Below are 21,618 nucleotides of genomic sequence, written 5' to 3' on the forward strand. Positions count from 1 at the left end.
CGGTTATTGTAGACTTCAGTTCCAAGGCTGTTTTTCTTATATATGGATTATGTAACTATGCTACCACGTCATACGTTTTATTATATTATAGTTGTTAGAGGAAATGAAAGAAAGTTATTGTTCTATATCATCGTATTTGTAAATAATCAAGTGTGCTTAAGAAAAAAATGAGTTATATAAGCTACCTATATTATTTAAGTGAAATCCCTATCTCCTTCACAGTATTTTTTAAATATGGTAATTGGCTTAAAATATTGGAATTTGTGTAATATACATATGTAGGTACTATATATAAAGTGCATTTTCTCGAAAATATGAAAATATGATTTTCGATTCAGGTGTTTATTATTTGTAACTACGAACTTATAAATGCGTGTCGTCCTGTTCTAAAAGGTTTGTCGACAAGTTCGCGATATACCGTTTTACACACGAATATCTCTTCTATGAATGTAACTTATTTTGTAGATTCGCAGAAATGGTTTGTTAATTTGCGTTTAGAAATTCCCGATGTTAAAATTTAACTATGGTATGCCTTTAAACTAATTTCGAAACAGCCGCCAAGAGCCCCTTTTTTGAGCTAATGTTAAATTATGCGTTATCCAATGCCAACGTCTTTTTAACGGCAATATTTTCAAGTAGTATTGAATGAATATATACAAGTAAAGGTCCTAATGGTCAATCATAACTCAATCATATGGTATGTCACATGGCGATTTTACTTGTAAAGAACTACTATACTTTGTGGCAAAACGTCCTGAGTGCGACAAGCATTAAAAATGTCAAACCATATAATGACAATTCTATATTTGACAACATATTCAGATTGAAACTGCCCATGTCGAAATTTAAGTATTAACCTGCGCATTCACCCTCATCTGATAAAATCAGCATATGATAAACCAAACAACGTTCCCTATGTGACCAGCATCTTTTCAGGAAGGGTACATTTTTTTATTTTCTGATCTAATTTCACACATTTTGACTTTAAAATCCGAAAAGTTGGTTTTGGTTCCATCTTTGACTAGTTTGCCTAAAAGTAAATTTTATAACTAACAGTTTGCAAGTTCAATTTGGCTTAACCTGCGTGAAACTTTTGTGTTAAAAAGTTTCGAATATCGTGAATCAGTGATGCCCAACAATTTCTAATGGGCGGGCAAGTCTCATACATTAATAAATTATTCATTGGTACAATTCAATGAAACTTGGTGCAGATATTTGTCCAAGATAGTTTGTTATTGGTGGCCGCCGTAACCGAATGGGTTGGTGCGTGACTACCATTTGGAATTCAGAGAGAACGTGGGTTCGAATCTCGGTGAAATACCAAAAAGTTTTTTCTAATAGCGGACAACCCTCGACAGTGGCGAATCTCCGAGTGCATTTCTGCTATGAAAAAGGACCTCAAAAAAATATCTGCCGTTTGGAGTCGCTTGAAACCATTTGTGGAACAACATCAAGACGCACGCCACAAATAGGATGAGCTCGGCCAAGCACTCAAAAAGGGTGTGCGCGCCAATTATATAATATATATATAGCTTGGTATTTGAAATTGCTCAAAATTTGTTATAATCAAAAAAAAAAAAAGATAAACGTGAAAGGTAAAAGTTGCTGTTAAATTGCAAGAAACCTGAATGTTTCAGTAAGAGCAATAGCTAAAACCCAAATGCTGCACCTGATTTGTTCAGTCCCTGGCGGGTTCCAGGATGAGAGATCTGAGTCGATTAAAATATGAAAACACTGTCGAAATGCTCAAAGCCTTAACAGAAAACGGAAATATGAATATTTCTGTAGAAAGCAAAAGCAACTTAGACTCTCTTTCGCTAGATAACAAGCAAATTCGACAGCAGACGATTAGGTGAGGGTAATTTAGTCAGATGAAATAAGAATGAACCGTCAAGGATCCGACTGCCGTCGATGGGTGTGGAAAGAACCGTGATTCACAACATATTACACCAACCCTTAAATTTAGTGGAGTATCGATAATGGTGTGGGCTGTATGTTGGCGCAAGATGTTGAATCTGTTGATAGGATAGTTGGAACAATGAATTCTCAATATTATATTGATATTTTAAGTCGATACCTTCCATCTTTTTTTTTTCTTGTTCACTCCTCTTGGGAGCATAGGACCTCGGCCAGACTCTTGTCTTGCGTTGATTTCATTAATATATTTGATTTCTGACAGGGTAGGTGATTAGCCTGCCGCTACCAGTCCTAAATAGTGGGAATGCTCACCTGTCGTGGCTTAGTAATAATGCCTTCTTACTGCGGTGGTGCCATCTAGCACCAGTAAATTCGGACGGAAAAAGTCGAACGTAATATTCCAACATAACAACAAACCAAAACATGCGGCCAAAGTTGCCTCTAAATTGCTGCTTGATATTGGGTACAAATTTCTCCTACTGAAATCCAAAAAAGTGTTATATATATATATAATTGGCGCGTACACCCTTTTTGGGTGTTTGGCCGAGCTCCTCCTCCTATTTGTGGTGTGCGTCTTGATGTTGTTCCACATTTTCAAGCCGACTCCGAACGGCAGATATTTTTATGAAGAGCTTTTTCATAGCCGAAATACACTAGGAGGTTTCCATTGCCTGTTCGAGGGGCGATCGCTATTAGAAAAATGTTTTCGTTTCCACGACAGTCGGTTCTACGTTACCGAAACGACCCGGATTTATATCCGGCAAAGGACTGTCACTCCAGCAGCATTCACCGTATGTAAGTATGGGGAATGTTTATGCTGCTACAACAACAACTACAAGAAAAATGTTTTTAATAATTTTGGTTTCACCGAGATTCGAACCAACGTTCTCTCTGTGAATTCCGAATGGTAATCGCGCACCAACCCATTCGGCTACGGCGGCCGCCCGCCGTGTTATTTTGTGTTATTTTTAATAAAAACACTTGAGTTATAACTATTATTTACAAACCAAGTGGTTATGGATACCGCTAGGGAAGTTCCTAATGATTATAGTTGCAGTGCGATCACTCATTTTGTGGTTGAAATCGTGAACAATGAGCGCATACACGTGTACCCTTGTTTATTCAAATGGATATCAAAAAATTGTTTTTTGAATTCAATAGATATATTTTCCGAATATAAAACTTTATTTTTCCATGTTTGCCCTAACCTGCCTGTATAAAACAATTTCACTAATATAACACTCAAATGGTGGAGGGATTGAAGGCATTGTTCATTCGTGTGGCGCTACGCATTGATCAGAATTTTTTATTTTCCAGTTAATTTACTCTCACTTGAAAAGTTGAGTAGTCACTTAATTTTTTTTGGGAGATAAATTGAGACATTTGCGAAATTTACATTTTTTTTTCATTTATTATCTGTATGTGTCCATATGGAATAAATGGTATGTGTATTTACATATATGTATGTGCTTGTTGTCCTAATTTTGGATATTTTGGAAGTTGTTGAGAAAGCTTTAGTTTTTGCAGACTTTTAGTTCACCTTTCTTCAGCGCTTGTCGGGGCACTTTTTCTACCTACATGTCAATATGGATATGCACATACCATATTCGATTTATGTAGTAATGCCTATACACAATATTGTACACAAAGGCTGTGACCGAACATTAAATTTCAGTGCATTTTTTTGTGGCGTTAACATTTTTTTCTTTTTACATTTTATAACAATGTTGCAGTTCTTTTTGATTTTTTATAGTTTAAAAAAAGCCGGAAATCAGAGTATACTCGCACATAAACTCGTGCTCTACACCTTTTTTGTGCGCTGATTAATGTCCCCTTTTCTCTTACTTTCCCCTTTCATTCGTTTTCTTTCTCTCTGCTGTCATCGCTTATGTTATCACTACTACTAAAAATAATATGTATTGCGAAACGTTGGGCTGCTTGAGCTAACTGCAATATACATATGTACGTATGGTTTTACTGGATTCCATTTTCAGGCCATAAATGTGCGGTGCGCATGCCGATGTAGCTAATGAAAACTATGACAATTTGGGGCGCGCGTAAATGCGCATGTGCATGCGTGTTATTGTTTGTATGTTTACTTATTTATTAACTTCCTTACTTTTTATTTATTTTGTTATTATTATTTTTTTTAACACAAAATCCTACTAACTTTTGTTTACTTTTTTAATCGTGTAGTTCATAATACATGACTTTCTTTTCTCAGTACGCGAATTAATAAAATAAAGCCAATAAATAATATGTTCACTGTAATGCACAATAAAATTCAGCTATTCGCCTTTAAGCTACACTCTTTAATTAAACCGAATCCACACCTTGCCGGTTTGTGGTTTTATATCGAGTTTTTACTCCGCTAATTTTCGTACCAATCCGTCTACGTTGAGCAGCGTCTGCAGACTGTTGTTTCACTCAAGACGGCTGTTGTTTATTTTTCCAAGTCTCTGGATGGTTGACTGTAGAGTTGGCTTAAAAAACTTGTCGACTCAACTGCTGTTTTGTGCGTATTTTTGTATTTGTGTATTTGTGATAACTTGGCCAGCTATCGAGGAGAGAGTTAAAGAGAGCGTTGTTCTGCATATTGCATTGAAAAATGTTGGATTGTTTTCCTTGTTGTATTTCAAGTCTTCAACGAGATGCTTACAATATATGCGTGTGTATATCGCTACATTACAATATCTGCATTGATTATATGCAGCAAGACTATCGAGATTTTCTGATTGATTAGTGTAAGTTTCGATTTATGAGCTTTTTTACCATTTACGCCGCTTGCTTTACTCTTCTTTTACAGGGCAAATTAATATCTGCAAATCTTAATTTTGCATTGCATGTATGCATATTTTCGTCCGTTAACGCCAGCAGAGTGCAAAAAAATTTATATTGTATAATTTTAAACAACGGTAAATGTTTGTCAGGCTGCTTGGGGTAACTTAATCAGTAGTAGCATTATTGACACAAAATTTCTCTTAAAGTTTAAATTTGATTATTTTCATAGACTATAAGATGAGCCTATCGAAAAAGATTTTCAATAGGCATACGAGTTGAATTAATTTGTAGATTTTCGTGTGCAAATTCGAGTTGCCATCTAAATAGAATTTGAAAAGAGGGCTGTTATGACCACTAATTTTATTTGGCTGCCGCCTTGGCAAAGTCAAATAATTCTTTTCTAATAACGCCACACCTGGGCAAGTAATGGCATACCTCCGGGTGTATTCCTACCGTGGAAAAGTTTCTCACAAAATAAAAGCATCTGTGGCCAAAAATTGTAGGGTATTCCATTAAGATATATACACAAATTCTCCTCCATTTTAACCAATTTTTTTTTTTTAAGTCGGACTTTTGCATTAATTCATGCAGTATAAGCTTGAAGTTCTCAGCCGACATAGTGAATAATTTATAGAAATAGTAAATTAGCCACACTGTACGCTATTTTTGTCTCCGTCCTTTCAACTTTGCAATTCTAGCTTAAGTTTTGATCGTATTACATTACCGTCCTATCACCACACTAGAGGCGCATATTGGGTATGAAATCAGGCCACCGAAATCGAGTGTCAGAATCGGTCGGAGTAATCGGTTAGTGTGTTTATGCAATCTTAACGAAACTTATTCTTGGTCCAAGAATAATCTAGCTTGATATTAAAATGGACTAAGTAAATTGTTGTATGCGTGTATCCCTTTTTCCCGCTTCTCTGTTCTGCTAATATCCCACTAAGTTTTTCTGCTAACCTCTTTACATTAAGGGGTTATATACCTTGTGGTCCGGTGAAATTAGCGAAAGTTGAGTTTTTTTTAAAGATATCTAGCAATAATTTTATTGTATAAAAGTTTTTATTATTGGATATTACAATGTTTAAAGAAAAAAAAGGCTTTGTTTGTGTAAAAATATTTAAAAATGGCGGAGTTATGGCGTTTTCCCCCAAGACCCTTTTTTTGGAAGAAAATCGAAAAGATTTAATTAGTATAGGGTTATATCTTCTTAGTGAACGATCAATATATTAAATATTTTGATTTTTGTGAAAATAGGAACATGTTTTTAAAAAACTCCACTTCTACAGTCCTAAAATTGGCATTAAAAAATTCATATCTGCAAAATAAAAATTTATACATAAAAAGTTGATCGTTCACTAAGAGGCGACATCAATTAGGAACAATTTAAAAAAAAAAATTATAAAAATCGGTTGAATATTTTTTTTGCAATCGCGTCCACCGCAAAAGCATTTTTGGAAAAACACGTTTTTGAGATAATCGCGTTTAAAGTTTCAAGCGCCGCATGAGGCCGTACGCTCAGGACGTGACGACGCACAATTTAAAACGCTGTAACTTTCGATCTATTGCTCAGATCTCTATGAAATTTTTGGAAAATGTTCTCAAGGGATTGTACTTTACGATAAAGAAATAAAATTTATTTTGATTTTTTTGAAAAACACAAGGTATATAACCCCTTAACTGTCTACTTATATCATTATTATTACTGTTATTGCGGTTTTGTTCTTAAATTCAACATTGTAAAATAACTTTGTGGTTCGGTGTTTGAAAATAAAAAAGGAGATAAAAACAAAAATGTGCATTTGTTACGTGGAAAAAATGCGCAACACAGTCATGGGAAAAAATTATAAATAATCAAACCTTATTATACCAATATTTATAAAAAAAAAGTAATAAGCTACAAAACTGCATACACAATATCTTTCTGGAAATTCTAATTAAAAGCTGTGAAATTCGGCTATACTTTTATAAAAAATAATAATCATTAATTTAGTCAAGAAAAAATGAAAAAAAGTCAAAACTGGCAAAATTGGGATTTGTGCTATCGCTTATACGTTGCTGGTTTTTAGTTTCATTGAAAGCAGTTTTAAAAATAAACAAAATCGAATAGAAGGAATTTGTATTTTTTTCCCTCTTAATCCACACTAAGTGTACAAGTATGCATCCTCTGCAAAATTGTTAGTAACTACGACGGGCATTTTTTACATAATGGAAATGTTGGAAAAAGACAGATTTTAATAATCAATACACGTAGAGAGACACGACGGAAACTAACATAAAAAATTTAAATGGTATCATGTAATTGCAATAATTTTGCTAAAGCAGTTATACAAAAAGGCAGCAGCCGTAGCTGAATGGGTTGGTGGGTGACTACCATCACCATCCGGAATTCAGAGAGGACGTAGGTTCGAATCTTGGCGAACGACCAAAAGGAAGAAAAAGTCTTGTCTAATAGTGGTCGCCCCTCAGCAGGCAATGGCAAATCTCTGAGTGTATTTCTGCCATGAAAAAGCTCTTCATAAAATACATATATCTTTGTTCGGAGTCGGTTTGGAACTGTAGGTCCCTCCATTTGTGGAGTAACATCAAGACGCTCGCCACAAAGAGGAGGAGAAGCTTGGCCAAACACCACCAATAATATATATATATAGTTATATAAAAAAATTACGGGTGAAAAATAGTCGTAGGTATCTTCTTCAAATGGAAACAAATGTTGGATTTGAGGTAGTTGTTGTTTTTTCTTATAGTAGCATATAAATTCTTCATAAATATTCGGGGAATGCTGCTGAAGTAACCGGCCGGTAATATCGGGTTGTTGTTTTTATAGGTTAAGAACTTGATATGATAATCCAAACTAGAAACATTTTGTGGAATGAATTTGTTTTTATTAAAATCTGGTGCAAAATTTCGCGGCAATTTTATTTTTAGATTTAAATATGATAAAAGTTTTTTTTAATATGATATCCGTTATAAATATAATATGTCCGCCGCGGCTACGAGTTACATGGTCCATTCGATCAGTCCAATAAATCGATTGTTAAGCGCGCTGCATGGCTGTCGTGTTGTCGTCGATATTTAGCTAATTAATTTTTGGAAACAAAAATTCAGTCAGCATAGCTCGATAGCGCTCGCCATTTACCATAACGGCAGTATTTTCCTCATTTCGAAAGACATAAGGACCTATGATGATGTCGCCAAAGTGTAAACCGCACGTAGAATGGACGAAGTGCTCTATAAAATTTGCGAACAAATTTATTTATTTATTATTATTTGTTTTTGTTTTTTAAAGTAAATTTCCACAATTTGGAAGTATTGTTTTAGCGTTAAACTCTTCATGGTGACTTGCCAAACCTCACTGAACAAAAATATCAACACAGTGCCATACTCGTCGAACCGACGTTCTTGGGTAAGTGATTTAAGGTAGTAATACTATATGGCTCACTCTCGTATGCCATCGTTCTCGTTAATTATCACAGATCAATCAAAGAATTTCCTGAATTTTTACGCGAAACTCTGTTTTACTAAATAGAATGGTGTTAATATTCTTAAGAAGATCGCTTGGTCAAGTTTAATCTCCAATGATCACGAAGGTTACTTACTATATATCCCAACTCCCCAAGGCGGGCAAATGGATGAAAATTTGTTTCATATCAGAAAAAATTGGAAAATAATAGAAAAACTTGTTGATAGTCCACAGCGGGGAAGCAACCCAGACCATACGGTTTGAGTGCCCCGCAAAGTACAGTTAAAAATAACTATCAATCTATGCATATAAATATTTAACAAAAATATACATGCATAGTAGATTTGCTACTTAAAATCGTCGGGTATTGACCGAGCCCTCCAAAATTGGCTGTAGGTCAATATGCTGGTTTTGATTTGTTGAACTTGAATAGCATTACTACAAGTTTTTGTTTTACTCAGAAAAGAGTGTAAAGTAGTACCTTGACCTCGTTAATGTTTTGGAGCTCTGAACTCTTCAACAATGAATATTCATTATATTTACGTTGTTTTAAACCTGCATGTAAACATACACAGATACGTATGCATATATCTTAACCTTCATCGATTTAGTGGTTTATTTCAAGCTTTATTTCAATTTAACCAATCCTATGCATTGCATGAATATACATACATACATATAATATGTTATAATAATATGGTTCCCAAAAAATAATTAAAAAATGTGAGTACGTGTGCGCCTGTGTTTCTGCGTAAAGGGAACGTTTATAGGACAATTAATTTTTCTTTTGGAATTCATTATAGCGTTGTTGGCAGTGTCGGTTGATAGTAGCATTACGTGATAACGGTGAATGGTTTCATGTAAGGTAATACACACATAGTATATGTTATGTGCAAGTGTAATGATAAAAATAATAATTTGCAAGTGCAATCTAATTACATGTGCCAACAAACTCAACATATTTTCGAGACGCTGTCGTAGAGCGCAATACGCAATGTGAATACGAACAAAATTCACGTACTAAACAGAAACAAAACATAATAATTGTGTAATCCTGGTAAGCTACTCGGGTTCGGGCTTAACATGCCATTGCTAACTCAGCGCAATTGGCTTTCTTTGCATAATTGCTTATGTTTTAAACAAAAAAAATTATATTCATCGTTGAGTTAACCCTCATACGACTTTAACTCTCATATTTGGGAAAATTTTTTAATAATTTTAATAATTTATTTACAATGCAATTTCGAAAAAAGTATTTTTCAGTGATAGCGGCAGTTAATTTTTGCAGTGCAGTGCTCAAAAAGTGTATATTAATGAGGTTTTTCCGCGCTCTTGTTGCGTGTTTCAAATACTTCGAAATTGCATATTTTATTATTATAATTTATCTATTGAAATCGAATATATGTAAATAGATCATTCCAGATACTATTAAAAAGTTATAAATCTAAGAAAATAGCACGGATTATAACGTGGCCAATTCTAGGAAGAAAATTAATCCTAGTTTCGAATTCGAAAAATGTACACATAAATAAAAGGCAATGTGACTGCATATTAAGAAAAACGTACACAAACCACTGGTACATCAGCTGATTTGATTTTTTTCTTTCCATGTAGCTGTCAGCACAGAACGAAACAAGGCGAATTCATTCTTGGTTTTTTACTTTACCGTGAAAATCAAACGTACAAAACATTGTTGTTGGTCTAGTGCGACCACCTTTAATGAATGTACCTTGGCCGGTGAACTGCCATTGCATCAACTAGTTGCTTATACTCAAATTGACTAATCTCGATTTCGTGAATATTTGTTTCGCTGTAAATTTGATATGCCAGTCATTTTCATGAAAGCTACCATAGCAAATACATAGCTATGTATGCATGTTTATATATCGATACATAACACTTGTTTGTACATAGAAATTATTTAAAATTTTAATGAAATGTATACAAATGCATACGAAAATGTGTATGTTATTATCGTCCAAGGTATGAGTATACCTAATATAATATTTGCTTAATGCCGTAAATTTGTTAGGTTGGATGGCTTGTTAGGTTAAAAAACACTCAGGCACGTGATCATGTTTGGCCGGTTTATAGGCTTTTGTATACCAACTATTTTTTCGTTCTTCATCGAAATACTGTAATCGTGAACGTAAATGTAAAGCTGTTAATTTAGATGTCCCTAATTGAGCTATATAACCTTAGAAAATACTTCACATACATAAACATATAAATGGGCCATATCGCAACGGTTTGCATTATCTCATCAACTAAGTGCACGCGCATGCGTGTTAGTAACGTTCGTCACGCTTCTGCGACTACTGTTGGTAAGTTGAAGTTGAGCAAGTTGCTTCGATGACGAATGTTACGAGTATTTTAGTACGCTATGATGCGGTTAAAGAAGCGCACAAGGCATTGAACTACACGAAAAACGAGAGAAACAATTGGACCATTGAACTAGACATATTGAATTAAGTATGAAATTTCAATCGAAGTTTTAGTAAAACAAAAAAGTGCAATAATATATTCTTTGCATGTCTATAATTGTATACAAATTTATGTATATTTTAACTCATTGATTACATTAAAGAAGGCATCATAGTTTCGTCCAAGTCTCTGCGCCGTAGATTAGGACGTGCATGATTTCAGTTTTATAAAGTGGGCTAAGTGTCATGCAATCTATGATTAAAAAACTATAAATATATTGCGCTGAGTGGAACATGGAAACAAAATTTAATGAAATCTGAGATGATGGTCTTTAGAAAAGGTGGTCAACTAGCCAAGGCAGAAAAATGGTGGTACAAAGGCGAGGAAATAAAGGTGGTAGCTGAATATAAATATCTTGGTGTCATTCTCACATCCAAAATGGCGTTTGCTAAACATTTGCAAGCCAGAAATAATTCAGCAAAAGCTAGCATTAATTGTACATGGAGCAATTTTTTTAGCTAAACCAATCATTTCATATAAAGCAAAATGGAAACTGTTTCAAGCTGTGTGCATGGCCATACAAACATACGCAGCTCAAATCTGGGGTTATACGCTGTTTAAAGAAGTAAATAAGAAAAAAGAATTTTCAAATGACCTGACTTCACCCTGAATTATGCAATAACGCTATAGAAACTAACGTAGAAGATAGCTACTTATATTCGTTAGAGCTACACATGAAATACATCCACAGTATGCAAAGTTCGTATTAGTACACCCTGTTACAAATAAAAATACCACGTATATTTTCAAATTTACTTTAAAGCAATTGATTTCAATCGTAGTGCGGTATTGTATAATTCATAAAAAAATAGAATAATAACAAAAACTCCGAAACATTTGCATAGAATTGAAAAAAATAGCTATAGTAGCAGTGTAGCTATTTCTACTGCAGGCAAAATTCGTATTAGTACACTTAGTATGCGTTGAATTTGTAAACAATGTGTTGGTATTTACCGTTATTTTCGAAACGATTGTGTTAAACATTCAATGTTTAACATTGGGCAGTTGCGTTTTAGTAGTCATTTGTTGAAGTTCGCGAAACTAGGAGATTAATAATAAATATGAACAAAAACGGAAAGTCTTTACACGAAATTGCGAGAACATTGCAGAAAAGTTTGTCTACAATACAAAACGTAGTCAAAATTTATAGAGACAGTGGAAGGATTGACAAAAAGCAAAAAGCAGGGCAAAGATTGGACAGAGGCACAAGACTTATTTGAAACGCCTTATCAGGAAAGATCCCACCGTCAGTGGAGTTTCCCTAGCTGCAGAACTAGAAAAATACTTTTCTATCAAAGTTACACCTCAAACAGTGCGCAATTATGTAAAAAAATTGGGATTTAGAAGCAGAACTGCGGTTAGAAAACCGTATGTAAGCTCAGTCAATAGAAGAAAGCGTGTTATATTCGCCAGGCAATATTTAAACAAAAATATGCGGTTTTGGAAAAGGGTAATTTTTTCAGACGAGTGTAAATTTAATATAAAAATGTCCGATGAATACATACAAATTTGGAGAAAGTGTAATACTAGCCTTCAAAAACGAAATCTGCAGCCTTCTTTCAAGCACGGTGGTGGTTTTCTGATGGTATGGGGATGTTTCGGGGCAAAAGGAGTAGGAAAGTTGAATTTTATTGATGGAATTATGACTGCGAGGCAATATATTGATATTTTAAAAAAGAATCTACTCAAAAGTGCCAAAAAATTGGGTTGCAAAAAAAATGTATATCCCAACAAGATAACGACCCTAAGCACACGGCGTTGGATACAAGGTTATTGATCCTTTATAACTGTCCAAATTATCTCAAAACACCACCACAAAGCCCGGATATTAATCCCATAGAAAATTTATGGTCGATTTTCAAAAAGCAACTGAAACATCATCAAATAAGGAACCGAGAACATTTAAAAAAAGTCCTCAAATCAGAGTAAAAGAAGATTTCTCCAAATATCACAAAAAAATTGGTGGAATCTATGCCGAAGAGATTGTTTGCTGTTCTAAGGCAACGAGGGTATTCTATAAAATATTAATTTTCTGAACTATCTTTTATTTACTCTTTAAATCATTAAAAATACATGTGTACTAATACGAATTTTGCTTCTGTGAAAAGTGTTAATTTTTTTCTTTCTTATTTTTGTTTTTGCAATTCAATACACTTTGTGAGCCGTTTTGTTATTTGGCCTTATTTTAGTTAATTATCTATAAAATAAAACGGTTTCAAGCATTTGTTTTAAAATTAATTTGAAAATATACGTGATTTTTTTATTTATAAGGGGGTGTACTAATACGAATTTTGCATACTGTATCTATCTATGAATACAACAGCAGTAAACTCCCGCACAAACTTACGCAGTGCATTTTACGAAAAAACGTGTTTTGGCTCAAGCAACTCAAAAACTTAGGTATGGAGTTCGGCCTAAAGCTTGAAGAAAATATATCTCCTACGGACTGGCAAGATCGCTGTATCCAGCTTTTATCAAACATGAAATTACAAAATTTAAGCATGGCAAAACAAAAAGCACTTCAAGCGCGACAAGAATATATAAACACTTAGATTACTCAAAAGGAGAATCACACTTCAGAGAAGATATGCGGCTAGCTGATATCATAACAATATTTAAAGCAAGATGTGGTTTGTTAAAATTGAAAATTTAAAAATTTGCATACTACGCAACTCAAACGAAGAAACTTCTTAGGCGAAGGTCCCATGCCCTGAAAGAAATCGGACAAAAATACTTAAATGCAGAGAAGCTAAGCGACGCTGAAGTAATATAGGTATATACTAAATGGCCAAAATTGGAGAACGCTAACTGGTTTCATATACTCTGCCTGGCACTATAAAGATGTTTTTATAGCAGAGTTCAGTTATTAATTAATTTAAGAGACAGACAACATCGTTATTGCCACAAACATGTTTCTTTATTGCTTTATAATACGTTCACATATGCATTAATCACCTATAAATCCACCAAATTAATCTACCCGTTCACATATGACAGATTACCTGCAAAATTTACAATGAGCTGTCAATACTGCTTTGAGAGGTTTTTCTCCATAGAAATTATTTTGGTGGGATATTTCGGTGTTTTTGGTTTCTTTAAATATTATTAACGATATGAAGAAAATACAAGGAGAAGGAATAGATAATTTAACTACCCAATTAATTGGCTGCTAACAATAAACAGTTGGAGGAAAACCGTATGCGACGTTTACTGAGGTTGCAAAAAATTATGGCAGCAATGCGCATGGGATATTCTATATTACATTTTATAATAAGTAATAAAAGGACAAAACGTTTATGGACACACTTTTTTTCTGTAAAATGAATCCCTAATTAATAATATTTAACACAAATTTTATTAGAATTATGTTTATGGACCTGCTTTCTTTGCCGGCATCCATTTCATTTAGTTTTTATTTTGATGTTTCTCCTTACATTCGTAATAATAATTATCGATAACACAGAAAATACAGGTTTGAAAAATCGTTATTATCGTTATTATCTAGGATTATTTTATAATCTCAGATTTTGGGAGAGAAATTTTGTATGGGAAATCTCGCTTTTTAATTACGTTTTTAAGTTAAGCGCGAAATAGTAGATTATCTACTTATATGTGAACGTATTATTATTTACTTCAATATATTCAATGAATTAATGTATGAGTTAAATCAATTGTTAACCATGAGTTTTACAAATTAAATCAAGAATTCCTACTACTACTACTACTACTAAGTAGGGGTTTTCTCGTCCATAGAGGACTTTACTTTTTTTAATTGTCGAATTAGTTCCAAGTAGGACCTGTTGGCGAGGTAAATTCTTTGTTGGATTTCAAGGCTAAACTTATTATCGTTTTTAATGGTGGTTATGTAGTCCTTTAAGTAATACACCAAAATTATAACTAACCACGTGACGTTGGTGTCGAGTGAACTGACTGTTAATTTTATGACAGTAGATACTTCGCATTACCCTTGTTCATCTCCAGATCCATTGATCGCTTCTTTATTCACTTTAGAAAAGGCAGAGGTAACGGCCATGTTGACCATTCAATATTCTCGCCTTACGTCGGAATTTACCCGCTCTAATAAACATTTTCACAATTTATATTATTATATTTCTTTTTTTTTTATGTTCCTCATTTGTAGCAAATATAAGTATTTTTTTTTATAATGGAGATACAGCCGTTAAAAAACTTAAGAACGATGCGTTGTGCAACCATATATGCACATACTTTATCAAGTCCTGTGCCGTAACGGTACTTTTTGCGCTTCAGTATATTTGCTGAGATCTATTTCTCTTGAAGGGTTTGCATACATTTTTTGCTTTTTAGTAGGAGCTCTTTGTTCACCTGGAAAAGCTAATAACGGAAAGAACAGTTGCGCTTCGATTGGCAGAAGCAGGGCTTCACGGCCGACTGGCACGGGAGAAACCATTGGTAACAGCATTATAAAGACAACGCCGATTTGAATTTTCTCGAGAGCACATATGGACTCTAAAATCAGTGGCGTTATATTCTATTCAGCGATGAAACGAAAATAAAAAGAGTTGGTCCAGATGATGGACAGAACGTGCGGCGGTCAAAACGTGCAACATTCAATCCCAAATTCGTCTCATCAATCGTAAAGCATGGGGGAGGCTCAATAGTGGTGTCGGACCAATTCATCGTATTGAGGGTAATATGGTTGCGATTAGGTACGTTGAGATACTTCAAAATGTAATGTTACCCTTTTGCGGAAGAGAATTTATCGGTGATTTCGAAATTTCAACACAACAATGATCCGACGCACACTTCTCGTATTGCAAAAAAGTGTTTCAAACCCAATTGTATCACTGTTCTAGATAAATCCAACGATTTAAATAACTACGCCCAGTCATGCACTCTCTACTCAGAATATCACAAATTTGGATCAGTCATTTGAAAAGGCAAAGGTAGCATAGGAATCCATTCCTGTTGAACGTTGTAGGGGTGTCACCCTTTTGTGATGGGTGCCGTGTATATACGGCAGTAACTTGGTGCATCACAGCAGCTGACGCCGTCTACATGCGGCAGCCACTTTTTGGTCCACGGCAGCCATTTAGATTAATAGATGGTGCAGTCACCTAATGGTTTGCGGTCACACAGTAAAAAAAATTGTGTCTCAGAAATGGGATAGTGGCAAAGCATGGTATGTATAGGTGCGCCGTCGCGAAAGTGCTAATAAAATCAGTAGCAGTAATAATGCAGTAATAAAGCAAAAAGGATTTTCAACAAAATATTAATGCATACTTTTCCCTATTGTATGCATTTTCTATAATTTGGCTATTATTTTATTTCGTTCTTGAGTACTTTTCTCGAAGGATTGTTGAATAGTACATATTAACTTTTTTATATGAAGTAAAAAAATATATGTTTTTCTTAGATAAAAGACGGTTATTGATTGAAAACATTTTGAATTTATAAAAAAAAAAACCGAATATACAAAAGTTTGAGGTGATTTTATTGAAAAAAGTCTCAAATGTAGATAACTGGGTATCGTTCTTAAGTATTTTTCAACGGTAGTATTTATAAAGTTTTTTTTTATGTTCATCATCAGGATCTTCGTAATTTGTAAGATGCATTATTATAAAAGCTTAATTAATAGGACTAAGTAACAAGTGGCGAATAGATAGAGCAACATATGTGGACAACGCTGGAAGAGCTGCAAAAAATTACATTTGTTTGGAAGCACTTAATGAGTATAGACCCCGTTCATATAGGGCAACATTTGTTGCTTCACTTCGTTACATGTGATGCCCTCGTTCCTCTTAATGCTGTTGTTGTTGACTTTAGACTTAAAATTTACAATTACAAGGTGTGAACACGACGGGCAACACAAAAGAGAATTTGCAACAAGGAAGCAACAATAGTTTCCCTGTACGAACGCTTTGTAATGAAGATTTTGAAATGGAGCTGGCAGCACTGAAAATACCAGTTTTAGGAGGGTTATTTAATAGGTGCGCTTCAACTTTTTTCCGATAGGGAGGGCGAACGACGCAATATTTTTTATTTTTCGCTTGACATTTGTAAACTTCATTAGTATACATTTCATCATGGAACGCTACAAACTTGAGCAACGATTGCAAATTTTTTATGAAAATAATCGTTCTGTTGCTGCTACTTTAAGAGCATTACGGCCATTTTACGGTCCATTTAACAAGCCGTCCCGTTTTGGGGTTATGTGAAGTCATTGGTCTGCAGTAACCAGCCGGCGACGCTTTGTGAGCTCAGAGCCAATATTGAACGCGAAATTGCTGGAATTTCGGCCGATTTATGCAAAAGAGTGGTCGAAAATTGAGTTCAACGATTGGACTTCGTAAAACGTGCACGCGGTGGTCATGCAAAAGAAATCGAATTTCATACTTAAATGTATATGTTCAAACTCGATAATAAAAGAAAAATTAGTTAAAAAAGTCAAACCGTTTGTGTTTTATTCAAAAAAGTTCAAAAGTTGAAGCGCTATTACTGAAAAACCCTTTACATACTTGCTAGGGACGAATCTTAGGTTAGGTTGCAGTGGTTGTCCTGTGGGACACACTCAAGTCTCATTGCCCATTGTGATGCCGCGAACTTGTCCATATCTCTCCTAAAACCTGTGTATGCTACTCAATAATTTTAGAATATCTCTGATTTCTGCAGAACTGGATTCTTCCAATTCATTAAAAAATTGTCTACCTATAAAAGTAAACCTACGTCTGGATAGAGTAGGACAATGGCACAGAATATGCGAGATTGTTTCTTCCTCCTCCTCATCTAGGCAACTTCTACAAAAGTTAGGTGTTTGCACACCCATATCTTGGGCGTATCTAACTATTAGGCAGGGCTCCGTTATGACGTTAATCAGTGTGCTAAGACTGTGCTTATTTTGGTCAAACAGAGATTCTGGGCGATTAGCATTGAGAGTCGACAACAATTGTCGGGCGATTCTGCAGGTGATTTCAGTACGCTATCTTTCGTTCGCTGCTCCTACGATTTGCTCAAGGATGTCTTTGTCCATGTACTCATTGGTCATTTTGGTGCCGAGTGTCGCTACTTCTTCGGCTTCGCGACGGTAGTCCGTGGCAAATCTGCTCTATACCTTTGTTGTTGCTTACACATACAAAATTTTCGTCAAGCGAACAGAGCCGCGAGATAGCGGGCAGAGAGGTGCCGAATCAAAGGCGCCTAGTATTAGAATAATAACGTAAAGTATATTAGAATGTATGATAATTTAAACATTAGTTGAATGAATGTAAATAAAACTCAGTATTAACTCTTCAATGCGCAGTTAAAATTATACATATTAAAAGTATAATGTGGGTGTCGAAACATATACTCGTATATGTCTATATCTTTATGTCCCTTTTGAGAACAAAATTATGATAAACTTGTGCACAAGTGCGGGTGTTATAAAAATGGCCTTTATTGGGACTCCGCATATATAATATGTACATATGTACAGTGGGGTGCACAAATGAGTACATGTTTGTACTCCGTACACTTCCAAGTGCATAACAGTAACGACAATAAAGCAATTCGCAAAATTTTTTTTCAATTTAATTTTTTATTCAATTCTTAGTAAAATAAATAATAACACAAAACAAAAAGGAACAAATTCTAGGAAATGGGCGAATAAAACAAAAACAACTTCTATGTACTCAATTTTGCACCTGCAAAATCTCAGTTTTCTCTTAATAATATCAGCGAAAAAATTTATTTACCGTTGGTTTTTTTCTCGAAAATTTTAAGATTACTTAGTTTAAAGCAAACTGTGAACGCGGCACATTTAAATTTAATAAAATAGAGGAAGTAAGTGAAACAATTTAATACGTAATTAAAGTCATAAAAAATTATCGCGACAAATTGAGGACAGTGTTATATCCATGACAAAGGCTGGTTCCGCGACGCGAATAATAGCCAAGCAGCTGAACATAAGCCAATCAGTGGTTATAAGAGTCCAGAAAAGGAAAGGGGTGGTCACTAAAGCACAAGTTAGAGGTCGCCGAAAACTTTTAACGGATTCGGATGCACGTGTCATGATGTCACAATTGAAAAAGGACAAATGTTTAACCCCAAAGGGCGCGGCTATAGCTATAAACAAACCCGTTAGCCGATGGACTGCAGCAAGAGCCCTTCATAACATTGGCTATATCTCAGCGGTAAAAAAACCAAAACCTGCACTGTCGGAACGAAATGTTAAGGCGCGGTTGAAGTTCGCCAGGGAACACCAAAATTGGACTGAAGATGACTGGAAGCGGGTAATCTGGTCAGATGAATCAAAATTTAATCGGTTTCAGTCCGATGGTAAGCAGTATTGCTGGCGCCGTAGCGGGGAAACCATACAAAGACACCATATTAAAGAGACGGTGAAACACGGTGGGGGAAACGTCATGGTATGGGGCTGTTTCACGTGGTGGCAAGTTGGGCCATTGCAAAAAATTGACGGAATAATGAGGAAGGAGGAATATTTGCATATTCTAAAGACTCATCTTCCCCATTTTGTTGACATAGCCGCTTATCCTGAAGAAGAAGTAATATTTCAACAGGATGGCGACCCCAAACATACGTCCAAAATTGTGAAAGAATGGCTAGCTGGGCAAAATTTCGAGGTAATGCAGTGGCCCGCTTAAAGTCCTGACCTCAATCCGATTGAGAACTTGTGGTCAATCGTGAAAAGACGGTTAGGACAATATCAAAGAGCCCCAGCCAATACAGACGAATTGGGGCGGCGTGTACAGCACGAATGGCAAACTATCCCGGCTGAAATTACACAAAATTTAGTAGGAAGTATGCCAAACCGTATGAAAAATGTCATACGTAATAAAGGTTTATGGGCAAAATACTAAAAACATACTCCATCCGTACAATTGGTGAAAGGTGCAAAATTGAGTACATAGAAGTTGTTTTTGTTTTATTCGCTTATTTCCTAGAATTTGCTCCTTTTTGTTTTGTGTTATTATTTATTTTACTAAGAATTGAATAAAAAATTAAATTGAAAAAAAAATTTGCGAATTGCTTTATTGTTGTTACTGTTATGCACTTGGAAGTGTACGGAGTACAAACATGTACTCATTTGTGCACCCCACTGTATATACTCGTAGAATTAGCATTTGGTTGGTTGGCATGTATACCCTACATATATTCAATTTAAAATATATCGTCTTATTTATATTATGTACATAAATATATATGTACAAGTGTAGATGTATACTATGTAGCATAGTTTATATTTGGTTCTTTGTAATAACATTGAAACTCTTTTTTTATAGGGTTTCACATATGTAGCACCATCGATCCTAGAAGACATGCATCGCGCGAATCGTATGCCAGCGCGTTCCCCCCGACGTACACCCCGGCAACATCATGAAGGCTCGTACCGTATGCAATTTCCAGCACAGCGTGGCATCTATCCTCGTGCAACGCCACCACATTTACAAGCTTTTCCTCCACGCCCCTCGCCCCAGGACGAAATGATGGATGTGCAGGGAGTACCTATTGTGTAGTCAAAAGCCGAAGGCGGTAGCAAATCATCACTAGCGATAGCCAACGTGAGAGGAAGTATAAACAATCGGTCGAGGAAAAATTATGGTGGTAATAGGGCGAAGGAGAACATGTATGAAACGAAAAAAATCAACACACCTTCACTACAAACAGAGAAAAAAGAAACTGATTAAAACTAAAAAGCAGCAACCAAAAATTTTGATAAAATATATAAAATGCTGCCTAATGATTATTTATACAAAAGCACAGTAATAATTGATGGAACAGGCGAAACATTGTAAAATTATCACAAACAAAGAAACGAAGGGAGGGATATTTCGAAAATGAGTTCCATATTAGACGTAAAAACAAGCAAAAACAAACATGAATGCCAAGCAAGTAATCTGTGTATGAAAAAGCAGAATACCAGAATACTGCCCAGGTGAAAAAGTGACGTCCCTTTAGTTGGGAATAATTTGTGTGCGTACGCAACAAATAGTTTATATATAGTGTCTATGATATAAAATGAAAAATAATTATTAGGATAATGACATAAACCGAAAAAAAGGAAAAAGTGTGAACAACAGCAATTAAGGCTAATATTATGAAATCTAATTACTACATACATTAATAGGATATAACTCAATTGCATATGAAGAAGAAAACTTACAAGTAATTTAAAAACCATAGTTCTTAATATAAATGAAAGATTTAAAGAAAATATAGTCAAACTTTCGTTCATCATATATATTTTGTGCCTCATTGCTCGTTGTCGTCACCCGCTTGCGGTTTTGCATTTTCGTGCAACTCTGCCCACGTCATCATCATCGTCTCTGACTATAAGTAAGCCATGTAAATAAATACTGAAAATGAAAGAGCCAACACTGTCAACTCCACCACTATCAATTATATGTAGTTACCAGCATCAAACAATTAAAAACATACTTTATATAAGTTAAGAGCGATCAACAGGAACTTGATGAAAATAGACGTGAAAGGCATGTTCAGTCCACTTTACTTACTTTACTTTAGTTCAATTTAGTTTATACAAATATATATGAAAGTGAATGTAACCAGTCACCATACATATAATAAATTAATGTTACAATATAGTAATGGAAATATGTACGTGTGTGTGAATATAAACAAACAAGTTGAAATGCAGGGTGCCACAGAAATAAAAACAAAAAACATGGAAATAAATGTATCATTAAGTATGAAAAGGAGCTACTGTATAATTTTCAAACTATTTAAGAAAATAAATAAACGTATTGTATCTACTATCGAGTTGGTTCCAGCATCGTCAGCCTGCATACATGCAAAATTAACGGAAAGGTATTGTTTGTTTTTCGTTGGGAACCGAATGACTCAAATATGATAAGGTCTTCTATAAATTTAGACGGTCATTAAATAATTACAGAAGTTTTTAAAAAATAATCGAGATTTTTAGGGATTATATTTTGAATCGAAAGTTTTCTAAATAATTGGTTATACTATATAAA

At 34.8% G+C, this 21,618-nt stretch overlaps 1 protein-coding gene across 6 annotated transcripts in view; it reads left to right on the forward strand.

Annotated features, from left to right (window-relative positions):
- The window catches only part of LOC129243133 (ribosomal protein S6 kinase beta-2), a 45,714-nt gene extending 24,581 nt beyond the window's left edge, over positions 1–21,133 (forward strand). For all 6 annotated transcript variants that reach the window (XM_054880284.1, XM_054880287.1, XM_054880288.1 and 3 more), the window contains one exon: positions 19,906–21,133. In XM_054880284.1, the coding sequence (XP_054736259.1) occupies positions 19,906–20,139 (234 nt within the window). In that variant the 3' untranslated portion in view covers positions 20,140–21,133. The remainder of the gene's footprint in view (positions 1–19,905) is intronic.
- Positions 21,134–21,618: the final 485 nt, after the last annotated feature.

This window comes from Anastrepha obliqua, chromosome 3, assembly GCF_027943255.1.
Source record: "Anastrepha obliqua isolate idAnaObli1 chromosome 3, idAnaObli1_1.0, whole genome shotgun sequence".
Taxonomy (NCBI): Eukaryota; Metazoa; Arthropoda; class Insecta; order Diptera; family Tephritidae; genus Anastrepha; species Anastrepha obliqua.